The sequence below is a fragment of the Vulpes lagopus genome, chromosome 7, assembly GCF_018345385.1.
Source record: "Vulpes lagopus strain Blue_001 chromosome 7, ASM1834538v1, whole genome shotgun sequence".
Classification (NCBI taxonomy): domain Eukaryota; kingdom Metazoa; phylum Chordata; class Mammalia; order Carnivora; family Canidae; genus Vulpes; species Vulpes lagopus.
This window is the reverse complement of record NC_054830.1, coordinates 8,235,564-8,253,514: the sequence shown is the minus strand read 5'-3', so window position 1 is coordinate 8,253,514 and position 17,951 is coordinate 8,235,564. Positions and strand designations below refer to the sequence as shown.

The following is a 17,951-nucleotide window of genomic DNA, read 5'->3' as shown; positions in this document are numbered from 1 at the left end:
GCTGGGGTCCAGCTGGGGGCATCCGAGAGCCGCGGGTCCCGCCCCGCCCCCGCACAGCCGGGTCGCCCCGCCCTGCCCCGCGGGCCCCAACGCCCGGCCACTGCCCGCCGCCCGTCGGCCCTTCCGCCTCATTCAGCCGCGCCGCGGAGCGGGACAGGCACGGGCCATGGATCGGACAGCGGGCAAGGAGCTCGCCCTGGTAAGGGGACCAGGGGGCCCGGGCCCCACATCCCTGGCACCCTGGGATCCAAAAACTCCATGTCCCTGCCTTCTGGACCCTATCTCCCCGCAAATCGGACCCTTCGTATCGGCCCAGGGGTCCCAACCTTGAGCCTCCCGGCCCCTGCCCCGGTGAAGTGGCTGGTACCTCTGAAGGATGGGGGGCGTCTCTGAGCTCGTCTACAGGGACAGAGACAGGTTCCGTGAGCCCGGACCCTGGGACGTCCCCAGATGCCACTCCATCCTCTCAGGACCGGGGTGTAGGGTCCCCGCGGCGGCGAGGGGATCGGCCCCAGCCCCCGAGCCTCGCTGGGTCTGATCGGGAAGGGAGATGGTGCTAGAAGGCCCTCTCGAGTCCGCGCGGGACAGGTGGGGGCGAGGTCCCGGGGCCCGTCCCCCCGCGGCGCCCTGAGCCGGTCTCCGCGTCCAGGCGCCGCTGCAGGACTGGGGCGAGGAGACCGAGGACGGAGCAGTGTACAGCGTCTCGCTGCGTCGGCAGCTCAGTCAGCGCCTGAGCCGGGGGCCGGGGCCCGCGGGCAGCCAGGTGAGGCTGCGGTGGAGGGTGGGGCGGGGCGGGGCCGAGTGCGGGGACCTGGAGGCAGGAGGCGAGGGACAGCCGGGGGGCGGAGCTGAGGCCCGAGGGAGGGGCGGGGTTTGCAAGCGCCCAGGTGAGGGTAGGAAGCGTCTGACGGCAGCCGGGTGAATCGGGTTGACCACTGCGACCGCCCAGTGACCGCGTGGTTCCGGACTGGGACTTGGGGACTAACCCGGACGGCGGGGCCTGGGTCGGCCAGGTTTAGTGGGGCGGAGCTGGAGGGAGGGGTGGTCTTTGGAAGCAGCCGGGGGAGAGCCGGCTGGGGACCTGGGAGGCGGGGCTGGAGAGCTGGGAGCCCTAAGGACACGGGCGGGGTGGGGCCTGGGAGGACCGTGGTGTCCCGGGGGGGTTTCGAGGATCATTTAGGTAGGGAGCAGAATAATGAATCCAGGAGGCAGGGTTCAGAGAAATGGGCAGGACCAGACGCCAGAGTGGTGTTTAGCGATGGGCGTGGTTGGAAAGGGGGTGCTGGGGGGCCACTCCTCGTGTCTCTTTGCCGCCTGCCTTGCCCCGCAGGCCCCCCGCCCCGCTGCGGACGCCTTCGTCCACTACCGCACCAGCAAGGTGCGGGCGCTGAGGGCGGCGAGGCTGGAGCGGCTGGTGCGGGAACTGGTGTCTGGAGACCGTGAGCAGGACCCCGGCTTCGTGCCTGCCTTCCTGGCCACTCACAGGGCTTTTGTGTCCACTGCCCGCGTGCTGGGCCTTCTCCTGCCGCCACCGCCACCGCCCTTGCCTCCAGGGTCAGTACCTCCGGGGACCGGCAGCCTCCAGTTCCCACCCGACTCTCACCTGGGTTATTGGATCCTGCAATCCCTCCTCCCCTAAGCGCCCCCTAGTCTCCCTCTTTACCTGATGGGGGAGTTGCTTTTCCCAGGATAGAGATCGAGAAGACAGAGGGAGGAGGTCTGCGTGTCAACAAGAACTTAAGGTTGGTCGCCGGGAGGTGAGGGTGGGGGTCCTAGAGGTCCAAGGTCACATCTGGGGTGTAGGGGCTCCCGAGGTCCAGAGCTCTGGGCTGGGCTCTGAGGCCCCCCACTCTGGCCAGGGCTGTGGTATCCGTGCTGGGCTCCTGGCTTCGGGATCACCCTCAGGATTTCCGGGATCCCCCTACCCACCCGGACCTAGGCAGCGTCTGCACCTTTCTGGGCTGGGCAGCCCCAGCAGGGCCAGAGGCCCAGGAGGCAGAGAAGCTGCTAGGAGATTTCCTGGAGGAGGCTGAGCGAAAGCAGGAAGAGGAGCAGCCTGAGTCACGGACAGGTGAGGGGTATTGGGACACTAATTGTTGCCCAGAGCAGGCCTTTTCCTGCATGATCCGTCCCCCAAACAGGTTCTCCCCTCACAGAGCAACAGACCTCAGAGCCTTAGTTTCCCCACCTGTATAATGAGGCTAATGACCCTTTGTCTAACATATTAGTGTTCGTCTAGCGCTTCGCCCTATGGTTCCATCCTAACTACAAAAATACTTTACCATTGGGTCAGGATGCCTTTTGTGTCTAGCTACAACTATTTCCATTGCTACTTATGTTAGGAGCCACCAGAGACCTGGGTTCAAATCCCAGTTCTGCCATTTGCTGACTGTGTGACCTTGGATAAATCACTTCCCTCTCTGAGCCTCCATTTCCTTATCTGTGAAACAGAAATGATAATAGTCTTTACCTCGTTGATGTCTTTTATTTATTCAAAAAAAAAAAAAACAGCTACTGGCAAACAACTAGACAGGAGCTCCCACAGTTCCCTAGGAAAGACAGCAGGATATAAGTAAATAATAAGGAGGACTGTGCAAATAGTGTTATTTCTATCTTAGTTGTTATCACTGATTCTTATTAGAATCTACCACTTAAAATGAAAAGACATAGGAACCCATACTAATAGTTTCTTCCACCTTTTTTTAAAGATTTTATTATTTCTTTAAGATTTTATTTATTTATTCATGAGAGACACAGAGAGACAGTCAGAGACACAGGCAGAAGGAGAAGCAAGCTCCCCACAGAACCCAACGTGGGACTCGATCCCAGACCCCGGGATCATGCCCTGAGCTGAAGGCAGACGCTCGACTGCTGAGCCACCCAGGCATCATCCCTCTTTCTTTTGTTTTTAAAGATTTACTTATTAAAAAAAAAAAAAAAAAAGATTTACTTATTTATTCGTGTGAGACACAAAGAGAGGCAAAGACATAGGCAGAGAGAGAATCCTGACTGGGGACTCGATCCCAGAACAACGGGATCATGACCTGAGCCAAAGGCAGATGCTCAACCACTGAGCCACCCAGGTGCCCCTTGATATTTTCTTGTAAAGTAGGTATCAGCAAATCTGATCCTTTATAGAGTTTTCCAATCTCTGTCGTAGAGAGCTTTTGGGGGGAGGGAAATATATCTATGTACTTCATTCGGGTCTTTGTTCAGTTTGTCACTTCTCCAGACATGCTTTCTCTGATCTCTCAGCAAATATATCTTCCCACTCTACATCCTCGCCTGCCTTATTTTTCTGCCTAGCACTCATTGGCCTTGTTCCTGACTCTGTCCCCAGGGGCGGGAACAACCAAGATTTGTTGATTGAATAATTGCATCCTGCTTATAAGGTATCATCTTTCACCCATCTGTGTTGGACCTGATCCCTATCACAAAAGCATCTAAGTCCCTAATCCCCATCCTTTAATCCTCAGATTAAAGTGGGCATATTCCTCTCTGCTTTACAAAGTAGCAGCCACTTCTTTCTCCCTGGTGACAAATATTTCATTTACGTATATTTTATTCCTCTGTCTTACCCCCTTTTTTTTTTTTTAAGATTTTATTTATTTATTCATGAGAGACAGAGAGGGGGGCGGTGGGCAAAGACACAGGCAGAGGGAGAAGCAGGCTTCACGCAGGAAGCCTGATGTGGGACTTGATCCTGGACCCCTGAGCCAAAGGCAGATGCTCAACTGCTGAGCCACCCAGGCGTCCCATTTCCCCTTGGTTTTTAAGTGTCTTTCTTCCTCTACCTGCAGGATTTCACCAGCTGATTCCAAGTCACTTGAGCTGCACAGTCCAATGAGGTAGCTGCTAGCCACATGTATTTATTGAAATTGAACTAAAATTTTTCAGTTCTTGCTCACACTAGCCACATCTCTAGTGCTCAGTAGCCACACTGGAGAGCATGGGTAGAAAATATCTCCACCAGGGGCGCCTGGGTGGCTCAGTGGTTGAGCATCTGCCTTCTGCTCAGGGGGTGATCTTGGGGTCCTGGGTTGGAGTCCCAAATCAGGCTCCCTGAGAAGAGCCTGCCTCTCCCTCTGCCTATGCCTCTGCCTCTCTATGTCTCTCATGAATAATAAGTAAAAAATCATTTAAAAAGAAAAGAAAAGATCTCCACATTGCAGAAACTTCTATTGAAGGTACTGTCCTAGGCTGTGAGGTCTTGAGGTCAGAGGAGTATATGAACATTTATTGAACATCTACTGTGTGCTCTGCTCTGGATTACACTTTAACATTTTTGTTTTGGGATGACTTTTTACTATGACTTTTTGCTATGAAAAATTGCAGGCCTACAAAAAAATAGAATAGTATAAAGAACACTCACCCATTGTTCATTTTCAACCATTATGAATTTCACCCAGAAATTTTTTTTTTCAGGATGATTTGAAAACAAATCTCAGACTTATGTCACTTGACCCATAAATACTTTGCACCTTAACTGACAAGGACTTCTTTTTAGTTTTTTTTTTTTAATAACAAAATCTCATGTGCACAATCATCTTCAACAAAATCAGCAACAATGAGACACCTGGGTGGCTCAGCAGTTGAGCATCTGCCTTTGGCTCAGGGCGTGATCCTAGATCCTAGTCCCGGGATCAAGTCCCACATCGGGCTTCCTGCATGGAGTCTGCTTCTCCCTCTGCCTGTGTCTCTGCCTCTCTTTCTCTCTCTCTCTCTCTCTCTGTCTCTGGGTCTCTCATGAATAAATAAATAAAATCCTTTTTTAAAAAATCAGCAATAATTACTTAATATCAAAAAATACCCAGTCCTGGGGCACCTGGGTGGCTGAGTCAGTTAAGCATCCAACTCCTTTTTTTTTTTTTAGATTAAGATTATTTATTTATTCATGAGAGACATACACAGAGAGAGGCAGAGATATAGGCAGAGGGAGAAGCAGACTCTCTAAGGGGAACCTGATGTGGGACTCATTCCTGGGACTCCTCCCAGGATCATATCCTGAGCTGAAGGCAGACAGTCAACCACTGAGCCACCCAGGTCCCCCTAAGTGTCTAACTCTTGATTTTGCCTCAGGTCATAATCTCAGGATCATGAGATGGAAACCCAAGTAAGGCTCTGTGTACTGGGCATGGAGCCTGCTTAAGATCCTCTCTCTCCCCCTCTCTCTGCCCCTCTCTGCCCCACTCCCTCTCTCTCTCAAAACAAAAACAAAAACAAAAAAAACCCAGTCCAGATTCAAATCCCCTCCCCCTGTTGTCCCTAAATTGTCTTTTTTATGGTTGTTTCTTTGAAATCCAAACATCTATTCAAGCCACTTGGTCTTTAATTTCTTGTCTCTTCTATTCCATGACAATCTCACTTTGCCTTTTCTTTAATGTCATTAGGAGGAAAAAAATGTGTCATTTGTCCTGAAGAGTGTCTCACCTTCTCCATCTATTCACCTGTTTGCTGTCCCATGGTGACATGTAGCATGTTCCTCTATCCCCGTATTTGCTGGAAGCTCCACAGATTTGATTAGGTGCAATTTTTTTTCCAATGCCAACTTTTTAAAACTAGTATTTTGCAATGCCATCTGTCCTAATTTGAAATGAAAGATAGATAATTGGGGTACCAGGGTGGCTCAGTGGTGGAGCATCTGCCTTTGGCTCAGGTTGTGGCCCTGGATCCTGGGATCAAGTCCCGCATCGGGCTCCCCACAAAGGAGCTGGCTTCTCCTTCTGCCTATGTCTCTGCCCCCCTCTCTCTCTGTGTCTCTCATGAATAAATAAAATCTTAAAGACATAAATACATGGACTTACAAAGATAATTTAAAAATAATAGCATGGTGCTGTTACTATCATATGAAGGAGAAATAAAGTGAAAGCAGGTTACACAATAATAAGTCATGCTTGTCGCTGTGTCAGCACTCGGGCATGTCTTACTAGGATACATGATGAAGTCGTCCAGAGCCTTTGTCTCTTTGTCGTCATGGTGAATATGACAGCCAGAAACACCAACTAATGCAGGGGTGAACAGTGGCCACACAGGTGTAGTAGCATAAACATTGGTGACATCCCTTTCTAGAATGGTGAACAACACTCATAATTTCCCAAACAAAACAGAGCCCAGACTTTGACAGTTCTTGTATTTCTGGAGCCATGTTAATGAGTGTTTATGCGCACAATAGTTGGGTTCTAGGTGCAGATTATTGTAAACAGATTTTCCAAGGACGCAAATGTCTTGGAGGGACACTTGGAGGCTGAGTGGCACAAATTTCACTGTGCAGTGGCCCCCTTGTGGCAGAGTTCAACTTCAAAATGTTCCCTAGGGGAGGTGGGTGGGGAAAAAAAATGTTCCCCAGGGGGCGCCACCATAGAATCCCATTCTTTATAGCAGTCTAGTATGTGTGATCTCAGTTGATCTTTAAAAATCCAGATGAAGGGCAGCCCCAGTGGCTCAGCGGTTTAGTGCCGCCTGCAGCCCGGGGTGTGATCCTGGAGACCCTGGATCGAGTCCCATGTCAGGCTCCCTGCGTGAAGCCTGCTTCTCCCTCTGCCTGTGTCTCTGCCTCTCTCTCTCCTCTCTGTGCATACTCATGAATAAATAAATACAATCTTTAAAAATAAATAAATAAATAAATAAATAAATAAATAATAAAAATCCAGATGAAGAAATCAAGGCACACAGTGGTTAAAGGGTTTGCTTTAATTCACATAGCAAGCCCGGGGGACAAGTTTGGATTTAAACTTGGGCCTTCCCTTAACTATAAAGTTCTACTACCTCGTACCACAGGAATAGGGCAGACAGGTCTTATTTTAATATAGGTTCAAAAATTATATATATATATATATATATATGTTCAAAAACAAAAACGCCTCTCTGTTCTACTCTAGCCCTTTAACGTCTGGCTTCAAGTCCTTTCCCTGCCATTTCCTGAAGGTGTGACCTAAGGCAAACTGTTCCTGCCTCAGTTTCCCCATCTGTGGAAGGCTGATAATAGCACCTCCCTCACCGGGTTAGTGTGCTGAATCACCTAGGATGGATTACCACCTTAGATGCTAAATGAACATTGCAGTTGCTCCGAGACACTTAAAAATACCCGGGGACAGGCAGCCTGGGTGGCTCAGGGGTTTTAGCACCACCTTCGGCTCAGGGCCTGATCCTGGAGACCCGGGATCCAGTCCCACGTTGGGCTCCCTGCATGGAGACTGCTTCTCCCTCTGCCTGTCTCTCTCTCTCTCTCTCTCTCTCTCTCTCTCTCTCTCTCTCTCTCTCTCTCTCATGAATAAATAAAATCTTAAAAAAAATAACGAGGGACGTTTCCATTTTGCATATTAGGAAAGTGAGACCCAGAGACGCTAAGGAACTTGTCCAAGGTCACACAGCTAGTCCCCAATCCCAACTTCAGAGTTTTTAACCCGTTCCCGTTCTCCCTCAGGACCTCCTGGCGCTGCCCAGACCCCTCGCCCCGACTCCCCGGAAGGCTGCTTGGAAGAGGAGGAAGGACTGGCGCGGGAAGGCCCTGAGCTCCTAGACTTTGGCGTAGATGAAGTGGCCGAACAGCTGACCCTGATGGATGTGGTGAGCACCCAGGCAGGCCGGGGGGGGGGGGGGGTGGCCAGGCCAGGCGGGGTGCGGCTGTGGGGCAGATACCATGGGCACAGATCCTCCTCACTCCCCCCACCACCACCCTCCCCACCTCCCTCCGCCCAGGAGCTCTTTTCGAAGGTGCGGCCCTGTGAGTGCCTGGGCTCCGTGTGGTCACAGCGGGACCGTCCAGGGGCCACAAGCACTGCGCCCACTGTGCGTGCCACTGTGACCCAGTTCAACATGGTGATCGGTTGCGTGCTGGGCTCGGTGCTGGGAGAGCAGGGCCTGGCCGCCCCGCAGAGGGCGCAGCGGCTGGAGAAGTGGATCCGAATCGCCCAGGTATGCGTAGATGGGGAAGAGAGGAGGTGAAAGCCTGGCTTGGGTGGGTGGCTGGGAACAAGGCCTGGTGAGAGGCAGGGGACCAGGGTCTGGGAATGACAGGAGGGTTGGGGTTAAGAGATGCCCCTAAGGGAAGGCCCTGGGCCCCTCGGCTGCAGAAGGATGCTGGGTGGGTCTAGGGAAAAGAGGGTGGGGTGGGAGAGGGTAATAGGGAGGGGGGTGGATTGGAGGAGGAACCCAGAGAAGGTGCCCAGAGAAGGGGGCCACGTCCTGAAAGAGACTGGATAGGGGCCGGGCAAGAGTCTTAGGGCTGAGGGAAAGAAAGAAATGGGGGCCCAGGAGGGTGGGAGAGTGGGGAAGTGAAAAGGGGAAGGGGGTGGTCGATACCCAGAGTGAGACATAGATTTAGGAAGGAGAGGTCTGGGTCCAGGAGAGATCCTGTGGGCACGTCTAGGGCCCGGGGGAAAAGTAAGGAGTAGGGACACAGGTAGCCAAGGTGAGAGGTAGGGAATGGAGGGGCAGCTGGGGGAGAGGACCTGGGGCTGCAGGTGGGGAGGGGGGCGGGTCCTGAGGGAGGAAGAGGGGAGGCAGAGTTCATACCTGGGGTGGGAAGGTGAATGGCAGCTGGGGGTAAGGCTAGGCGTGTGACCCCCCCACCGCCCCCCCTCGCAGCGCTGCCGGGAACTGCGGAATTTCTCCTCCCTGCGCGCGATCCTGTCCGCCCTGCAGTCGAACCCCATATACCGGCTCAAGCGGAGCTGGGGCGCTGTCAGCCGGTGAGGGGCGTGGGGGGAGCCGGGGCAGGATGTCCTCCCGGGGCAGCTCCGGCCTCCCCAGCCGCTGATCCCTGACGCCTCTCCTGCCCCCCTCCGATCCCCAGGGAACAGTTATCCACTTTCAGAAAACTTTCGCAGATTTTCTCGGACGAGAACAACCACCTCAGTAGTAGAGAGATGCTTTCCCAGGTAAAGATGCGTGTGGACACGCCCCCCCCCGGGGGTCCCAGACCCAAAAAGGGGACCTGGGGCCCGGCTAGGGCGCCGCTTGTCATTGTGAAAACATTCAGTGTCCTTTGCACTTCAGCAAATGACCTTCCCCTTGTTTGTGGGCAGCCCGCTGGGTTTTACTGCCTCTGCTGCGCTCATGTTAGCTCACACTCAGCAACTGCCTTATTTATTCATTCAACAAATACCAGAAGTTACATGGAAAAGGTCACTTAAGGCCAGAGTCATAGCAAAGAGGTAAAAAAAAAATGCAATTTTCACTAGGACTCGACTTTGACAAGCAAAACTAAAAATCGTGTGCCAGGAAGTCTGACTTATTGTAGACAAGACTTAGATTCTCGTTGTAATTAGGCGCCGCTTCTTAGGGTGAATCCAGAACAGATGGAATGTGAAGCCTGTTCCTTCAGCCCAGAACATTCTTCACATTCATCTTGTGCGGGTCTCGCTCCACTTGCTTCTGGATTGCCCTTACCTCCGCCTGGTACATGTGTAGCTTGGCTGTTGCTGTCTCTCCCCCGCTAATGTCTGCTCTGTGAGGCCAGGATTTCTGCCCCTTGCTCGCTGCTGCCTCCCTAGCACTCAGAACAGTGCCTGGCCGAGCAGCTGCTCAGTAGAGAGTTGTGAGGGAATGAAGGTCTCAAATCAAGATAAGGGGTCAAGGAACCCCTAGCTCTGAATTCAGCACCTCCTGTGTGCCAGGCAGTGGGCCAGGAGACTCCACTGTGATCCAGACGGACAGGGTTCCTGCTCTGGGGGAAATCAGGCCCTAAATAGGGAGACGCATCGTGCATTAATAACTGCCTGGCGGGATCCCTGGATGGCGCAGCGGTTTGGCGCCTGCCTTTGGCCCAGGGCGCGATCCTGGAGACCCGGGATTGAATCCCACATCGGGCTCCCGGTGCATGGAGCCTGCTTCTCCCTCTGCCTGTGTCTCTGCCTCTCTCTCTCTCTCTCTGACTATCATAAAAAAAAAAAAAAAAAAAAAAAAAACTCCTCAGAGAATTAAAAAAAATAAATAAATAACTGCCTGGCAATTATGTAGTTAATTACCAGACAGAGCAATGCTATGAAGGCAAGGTTCAGGGCATCTCCAAGAGGGTGGATGACAGGCCTGTTGTTCAGTTTTCCTTGAGTTTGACCTTTACAACTGGCTGGTGGTAACTGAAAGCAAAACAGGTATATATGGTGGGTCTTGAGGCATCTTCCCAGTGGGAAGTGTAAAAGAGATCCCAAGACTGCTCAGTTCTTCCCTCCCCCAGGAGGAGGCCGCAGAGGGCCCCCAAGAGGAAGACACCATCCTAGGAAGCCTGCCCTCAGTGAGTGAGATGGTTTGGGGGGGGGGCGGAGCAGGATCCTCACAGAATGGGGTTGGGACATAGTGGGGTCAGTGATGGCTGACAGTGACTGAAGTTCTGGGGACCACAGAAACTGCCCCCGGGCCCTGTCCCCTACCTTGGCACCTTTCTCACGGACCTGGTTATGCTGGACACAGCCCTGCCGGATATGCTGGAGGTCTGACCCCTGACCCTTGACCCCTGACCCCAGTACCACTTACCCTCAGCATAGTGGGCCTCCTGACATACCACCCTTGACCCTGTCCGCACTCCCTACACCATCCCCCATAGCACAGTGGGCTCCTGACATCCTAGCCCCTGACCCTGACCCTCAATCCTTGATTCTGGAGGCTCCAGTTCAGACAAAGTTTGCCCCCAGGGGGATCTCATCAACTTTGAGAAGAGGAGGAAGGTAGGTGGCAGGGGGGAGGGCATGGGTCAGGGGACAGGCTGGGGGCAAGGCAGGGGTGGGTTCTGAGAGGCCACCCCCTCAGGAGTGGGAGATCCTGGCCCACATCCAGCAGCTGCAGAAGCGGTGTCGGAGCTACTGCCTGAGTCCCCGTGCACCCGTCCTGGCTGCCCTGCGCGACCAGCGCCAGCTCAGCGAGGAGCAGAGGTGACCATCCTGTGGCCCAGCCCAGCCCCGCCCTGGCTGATTCTGGATGGCACACAAGACCCACTTACCGCATGTACCTCTGCAACTCCTAAGACACCCTCCTGAGCCCTGACTCCCAACCTGTGACCTTATATTTTCTCCAGCCCAGTGAGGGCTCCAGTTAACCTCTGACTTCAAATTCTGACCCCTTCTGACTTTCTGACTTCAGCCTTCAATGTACAGCTGGCCATTTCACACCCGGTCCCATCTGTTCTCTTCCCCACCACCTGACCCTGTCTGACCTATGACCCCACTTCTAACCCCAATCTGAATCTCTGAGCCCGATCATTGACGCCCAGTTCTGAATAACTGACTGCAACTTTGATGTATATTTGACCATCCAATTCAACTATTCCATTTGTTTCTTTTCATTCTGTTGAATCGTTACCCTAATCATTGACCCCAATGATTACTTGACCTTGAACTCTGCCTTTGACCAAATTTTACTCCTCGATTCCTGTGTGACCTGCCAACCAGGCCATTCCATCTCATCCCTAGTAAGACCCTGATACCATAATTACCACCCCCTTTGCTACCCTGACCCTGACATTCAGTACTCAGCCCCTGCTGCTTCCTCTACAAATGCACAATGCAGCTCCCAACTAATTCTAGCTTTCATCTCATCCCTTGCCACTTCCTGGCCTCAATCCACCCCCATGTGCATTGCTCAGCTACCGTGTCTCCCGTGTCATTGAGCCACCCGCTGCCTCCTGCCCCAGCTCCCCACGTATCCGGCGGCGAATCAGCCTCACCAAGCGCCTCAGTGCGTGAGTCTTGGGGTGTGCCTGAGGAGTGATGTGGGCAGACATGGAAGGCTGCTCCCGGGACTGAGTCTGGGCTCATCCTCATCCCTCATCCCTTGTCTCTGTCTTTAGAAAGCTGTCCCGAGAGAGGGGCTCATCCCCTGGTGGGAGTCCTGGAGACCCCTCATCTCCTGCCTCCAGGTGAGCATCCCAGTTAGTGAAAGGACTAGACATGGCAGGGTCAGAGGTCAGGGCATCGCTTGACCTCAGGCTCTACATCTCCCCCAGTCTTTCCCCAGGGTCCCCCCCATCTAGTCCTAGAAGCAGAGACCCTCCTCCAGGCAGTCCCCCGGCCTCTCCAGGGCCCCAGGGCCCCAGCACCAAGGTACTAGGACTACCTATATGAATGTGGGACTGTGGATACTCAGGGCTGTGTGTGTGTGTGTGTGTGTGTGTGTGTGTGTGTACATACATGGGATTTCATGGCCAGGCATATACGTAAGAAGCTGTACCCATGCCTGCCTGAGCACTCTGGGGGTCCGTGCAGGATACCATGTGCACGTCACGGCCCTATTTGAGGGATCCTCCTTCAGTAGTCTGGCTTGCATTCAGATCTAGACCCCCATGAGTCGGCTCACCCACAGAGCACTCCAGGGTGTGATTATACCTTTTGCAAGGAGGTGTGTGTCCCCAGGAATTGGTGTACCTAAAGAGGGACACATGGGCATAAATCTCCACAATATCCCTGGGACCACGAATGGAGCTGTTCATGGACTGGCAGATGTACAGCACTTATAAGCATATGTGTATACCTGCTGCTCTCTGTGTACATAGGATTGCTTGTGTGTCATCATAGCTTTGTGCGTTTATGGGTCATGCGTACATTTGTTTTTGTAACAGGGCATGAAGGTCTGTATGTGATGGGATTGCATGGAGGTGGGTCTGTGAGTGTGCCCTAATTGCCTGTCCCCATTCTCCGCTTGTGTAGGGGGACATGTAAGTCTCCCACTACTCAGTGCCCCCCCACACTGCCTACAGCTGCCCTTGAGCCTGGACCCGCCAGGCCCCCGCCCCTCGGCTCTGCCCCTGAGCAGCCCTCACATCTCCCTACCGGGGCAGCAGGGATCAGAGGCTCGAGTCATCCGAGTCAGCATTGACAATGACCACGGGAACCTGTATCGGAGCATCTTGGTGAGGGTTTGGGCCAGGAACCTGATGGGGTGCTCCACCCTCCAGGCTTGGCAGTCACACCTCACCACCCACCTTCTTTCCCAGCTCACGAGCCAGGACAAGGCCCCCAGTGTGGTGCAACGAGCCCTACAAAAGCACAATGTGGCCCAGCCCTGGGCGCGTGACTACCAGCTCTTCCAAGTCCTTCCTGGGGACCGGGGTGAGCAGGGACTGCTTGGATGCTGGGCTAGGGGATTAGCTAGGAGGGCAGCAGACTGATTAGGGTTGTGGCTGGCGTAAAGGGCCATGAGGTGGTTCTGACACAGAGTAGGGGTAAGGTGAAACAGGGTGGGGGTAAGAAGCAGTAAAATGCTGGTGCCTCGATCTTGTGGGGTCATGAGGCTGCCTTGGTCATGTAAAAGAAAGGGTCACTAAAGGTGTCTTAGGATTTATGGGGAAATGAAATTGTCCAGGGCCAAAAGGGAGGGGGAAAGGAAGGAGGTTGTCTTGGCTTAAATTTGTAGGACCAAAAAAAAAAAAAATTTGTAGGACCATGAGGTTGCTCTGGCTCAGCCTGGTGGGGCAGGTGTCTGAAGGGGGTCTGGGCTTGAATTTGTGAGGAAATGAGTTTGTCCCAGCTCAGAACAGGGGCTTTGAAGTTGTCTGAACTTGGCACAGGAGAGGGCCACGTGGTATTGAAATACAGGGTAGGGGAGCATGATGTCATTCAATACAGATGCAGGGGGATGCCTGGGTGGCTCAGTGGTTGAGCATCTGCCTTCAGCTCAGGGCGTGATCCCAGGTCCAGGGATCAAGTCCCACATCAGGCTCACCGCAGGTGAGCAGGTAGGAGATCCCCCAGATCTCGAGAAGGAGAGGCAAGAGGACATGACCTGAGCTTGGTGGGACATTAGGAAGGAAGGAATATATGAGGCTGTTCAGCTGTCAAGAGTGAGGGCTGCAGATTGTTCAGGCTGGATGGAGGAAGTCAGAAGTTGCCCAAGTCCGTGGTGAGAGCAGCCTGAACTTGGCTGGGAATTGGCTGGGGGGAAGGGTGAGTGAGCAGGAAGTCATTTGGGATGGGTGACCGGAGTTTGCCCAATCTTGCAGCCCAGGTGGTCTAGACCCTAGAAGGAAATAGCAGGACACTCCCAGGTCCGTGGCGGGAGAGCTATGATGCTGTGTAGGCTTTGAGTGGGAAGTTGTCCTGGTTCCCAAGGAGAGGACGAGGTTGACTTTAGTGTCAGCCGAAGGGACCCATGGTTGTTGGGCAAATAGCAGAAGGTTACCTAGGTCTTTTGTGGGGTAAGTTTGAGGTTGTGTACGCCTTTAACCATCACATCCACCCTTGGCCAGAGCTCCTGATCCCTGACAACGCCAATGTCTTCTATGCAATGAGTCCAGCCGCCCCTGGAGACTTTGTGCTGCGGCGGAAGGAGGGGGCCCGGCCCACAACCACAGTCTCCACACCCTGAGGGGGCCCTCTTCTCCCTCTAGGACGCAGGCCCCACCAGCAGCTTGGGGCCTGGCTTCTGTCACTATGGGAGAGGGGAGAGGGCTCCTCTCCCAGAAAGGTCCCATTCTCCAGCAGAGCCTACTGTGCTCTGTAACCCATGACCCCACCCCTGCCCCCAACTTCAACCCATTGGACACCATCTCTCTGACCCCCATGGCACCGGATCCTTATTCCAAAGCCCAGACCACAGGTGAAGAGCTTCACCCTGTAAACAGAGAAAGCTGGTATGGCGCTGGGAGGTGGGGGTGGAGTGGGGGGTGCAGTCAGACCCTTCCCCCTGAGAAATCTTGTAACTGATGGAGACATATCAGAACTGATAGAAGTGGATTGTCCTGAGTGATGAAGATGAAGCAGGAGGTCTGTCTTGTCCGTTCTGACCTTGTGCCTCATGCTCTCTCTCAAGATAGAAATTAAAAACCAAAAATAAGGGGGCACCTGGGTGGCTCAGTGGTTGAGCGTCTGCCTTTGGTTCAGGTCATGATTCTGGGGTCCTGGGATCAAGTCCCACATCAGGCTCCCCACAGGAAGCCTGCTTCTCCCTCTGCCTGTGTCTCAGCCTTTCTCTCTGTGTCTCTCATGAATAAATGAATTTTTTTAAAAAACACAAACTGAAAAAAATCTAAGAGCCTTCTGAAAGGGTTTGACATGACCAGTTGTTGGAGGCTGGGGGCTGTCACACACAGGGTTGGGACTCCCCAGCATTTTGGGGGGCACTATGCTTCTTTTCTGCCATGTGTATGGGAGAGTGAAGAAATGAAAATCCATGGGGCACCTGGGTGGCTCTGGGTTTTGGTTGAGTGTCTGACTCTTGGTTTCTGCTCAGGTCATGAACTCAGGGTCCTGAGATTGAGCCCCACATGGGGCTCCACACCCAGTGTGGAGTCTACTTGAGCTTTTCTCTCTCCCTCTCCCTAATCCCCTCCTGCTCTCTCGCACTTTCTCTCAAATAAATAAATAAATCTTAAAAAAAAAAAAACAAAACGAAAATCCAATGGGATCAGAGACAAATATCATCAGCACCCATAAGTCAATAGGGTGTGGAGACAAAAGGAGAGAGGTGCACAGTCTCTCTGTTCTGGGAAGAAGAGGAAACAGAGAAGGCAGAGACAAAGGGAGCCACAGGGCCACCTACAACACAATCATAACAGTAATGTGTTCACGAGGAACTTCTACTCTGTGCTGAACATCAACTAGGGGCTTTATATCTCACTGTTAATCAGGGTTCTTTGTGCTTCAAGTGTCCAAAACCCCAGATCAAGCAGATGTGCAAGCAGGAAACTAATGACTCACACAAATGAAAAGTTCAGTGGGCCCAGCTTTAGTCACCATTGGATCCAGGGATTCGAAAGATGTCATCAGGATTTTGTTGCTGTCTCTGGGCTCTGATTTGCTGAGAATGAGACTGTGTCTCCCTCCCACCGACACCCCCCCCCCATACCTCACCAAATCCAATCACCCTCTGTGGCAATAGAACAACCCCTGATTTTTTAGCTGGCCACCCAAAGTAGAAAAAAACATTTTCAGTCTCCCTGGCAGCAAAGTGTGGTCAAGTGACTAAGTCTTGGCCAATAGGATGTAGGCAAATTCTAGACCTGCCCTTAAAGAGAAGGGGTGTGCCCCCTCCCCCTTCTCATTAGAACAAAGCAGTGGAGTGGATCATCTTGGATAGGAGGGGTTCATGCCCTTCGAATAACTGAGCAACAAACTTGAAGGAGCCAGGCCCTCTGAGACCAGGCAGCAGCCATATGGTGATGCTGCTACTTGGATTGTAACATAAGAGAGAAATAGATGCCTATCTTACTTTAGTCACTATTATTTGGGTCTCTGTTACAATAGCCAAAATAACATCTAAATTAACAGAGCCCCACTCCAAGGCAGGCTCACACCTTCTGGGGGCAGTGCCAAGCTGATATCCTACCAGTTCCACCTTCCCAGGGAAGGAGAGGCCCTTCTTCCCATCAAGTCAAGCAAAAGTCCCAAAGCAGATGCCCATTGGACCAATTCGTGTCACGTGGCCACCCCTGACCCAATCACTGTGCTCAGAGAAATGTAATATGCAGATTGGCCAGGTCTGGGTCCCACGCCCATGCTTTGAGCTGGCAGAGAAATTTCGAGTCACATGACTGGAGTCTGGGGACGGGGCACATAAGTGGAAATTACATTTGGGTACTGCTACTAGGGGAAGGGAGAGTTCTGGCAAATGTGGGGGGAAAAAAAATCCTTAGAGTTCTAAACATTGTCCCATGAGCAATGACGGGGGATGCCCTGGCACTGTGTGAGCTGGGAAGGGAGAGAGAAGAATCTGAGCCTCATGTACAATCTAGTAAATGACAAATCACAGAATATGACAAGATATTTTACAGGCTGTTGTCACTTTGAGTATTAAGACCTCAGGAGCAGGGATCCCTGGGTGGCGCAGTGGTTTGGCGCTTGCCTTTGGCCCAGGGCGCGATCCTGGAGACCCGGGATCGAATCCCACATCAGGCTCCCGGTGCATGGAGCCTGCTTCTCCCTCTGCCTGTGTCTCTGCCTCTCTCTCTCTCTCTGTGACTATCACAAATAAATAAAAATTAAAAAAAAAAAAAAAAGACCTCAGGAGCAGTCAGAAGAAAATAACTTATTTTTACTGAGTGCTTACTATGTGCCAGGTACTGTTTTAAAAACTTGACTTTATCTCATAGAATCCTCCTATTAGCTCTGTGGAGTAGGCACTGTCATTACGCCCATTTTACACATGAAAAACTGAGACTGGGATCCCTGGGTGGTGCAGCGGTTTGGCGCCTGCCTTTGGCCCAGGGCGCGATCCTGGAGACCCGGGATCGAATCCCACGTCAGGCTCCCGGTGCATGGAGCCTGCTTCTCCCTCTGCCTGTGTCTCTGCCTCTCTCTCTCTCTGTGACTATCATAAATAAATAAAAAAAAAATTAAAAAAAAAAAAAAAAAGAAAAACTGAGACTAGTGAGGACTAGTAATTTACCCAGGGTGGCATGGTAGGTGGCAAGGCTGGGGTGCAGACCTGAACTATGGGTTATGTGCCTGAACGCGTGCCCTTAACTGCTGGGCCACTTTGTCATTAGCACAGCTTACGCTTCCTGCCTCTTTCACTCGCCTTCACACACAACACAAGTGCCAACTTCCTGAGGAAGAGATTACCTTGAATCAGTATTGGTTTTTGAAAGTTCAAGGGTGCTCAGGCACAGCTGTATCCAGGGACTAACAGTATCACCTGCCTCTTTACATCTCATGGCTGAGTTTTTCTCTGATCTTTTGCTCCACAAATATTTCTTGAGCTCCGACTGTGTGCCAGGCCCTGTTCCAGGCGCTGGGGATGCAGAAGTGAACAAAAGGAACTAGCGAGAATCAGTGACAGAACATTAAAGATATTTTAGGTGATAGTAAACAGAGGAAATGCAAAATGATCATCATCATCATCATCATCCATTTAAGGGCGATAGGAACGTGGGATGCGAGGGTTGCTCTTTTCAATGAGGTCACCACAGAGGGCTTCACTGAGGAGGTGACACTGGGGCAGAGGCCTGACAAAAGGGAAAGAGTGGGCCTGTGGATATTTAGAAGAGTTCCAGCTAGAGGGAACAGACGGTGCAAAAGCTGAGG

The 17,951-nt window shown here is 52.5% G+C and overlaps 1 protein-coding gene across 9 annotated transcripts; it reads left to right on the top strand.

Annotated features, from left to right (window-relative positions):
• Nucleotides 1–23: 23 nt before the first annotated feature.
• RGL3 (ral guanine nucleotide dissociation stimulator like 3) lies at nucleotides 24–14,846 on the top strand. Of its 9 annotated transcripts, XM_041762645.1 has the most exons (20): nucleotides 29–199; nucleotides 650–763; nucleotides 1,331–1,554; nucleotides 1,689–1,742; nucleotides 1,860–2,071; nucleotides 7,424–7,566; nucleotides 7,699–7,914; nucleotides 8,587–8,690; nucleotides 8,795–8,879; nucleotides 10,178–10,234; nucleotides 10,344–10,430; nucleotides 10,632–10,664; nucleotides 10,747–10,868; nucleotides 11,579–11,674; nucleotides 11,783–11,851; nucleotides 11,939–12,035; nucleotides 12,551–12,559; nucleotides 12,689–12,841; nucleotides 12,926–13,040; nucleotides 14,177–14,846. In XM_041762645.1, exons 1-20 carry the CDS (start codon nucleotides 167–169, stop codon nucleotides 14,293–14,295), a joined length of 2,142 nt encoding a protein of 713 aa, XP_041618579.1. In that variant the 5' UTR covers nucleotides 29–166; the 3' UTR covers nucleotides 14,296–14,846. The 9 variants fall into 9 exon arrangements, with proteins under 9 accessions (XP_041618583.1, XP_041618582.1, XP_041618579.1 ...); XM_041762648.1 differs by lacking the exon at nucleotides 10,344–10,430 and having other exon boundaries at nucleotides 28–199; XM_041762647.1 differs by lacking the exon at nucleotides 12,551–12,559 and having other exon boundaries at nucleotides 31–199.
• Nucleotides 14,847–17,951: the final 3,105 nt, after the last annotated feature.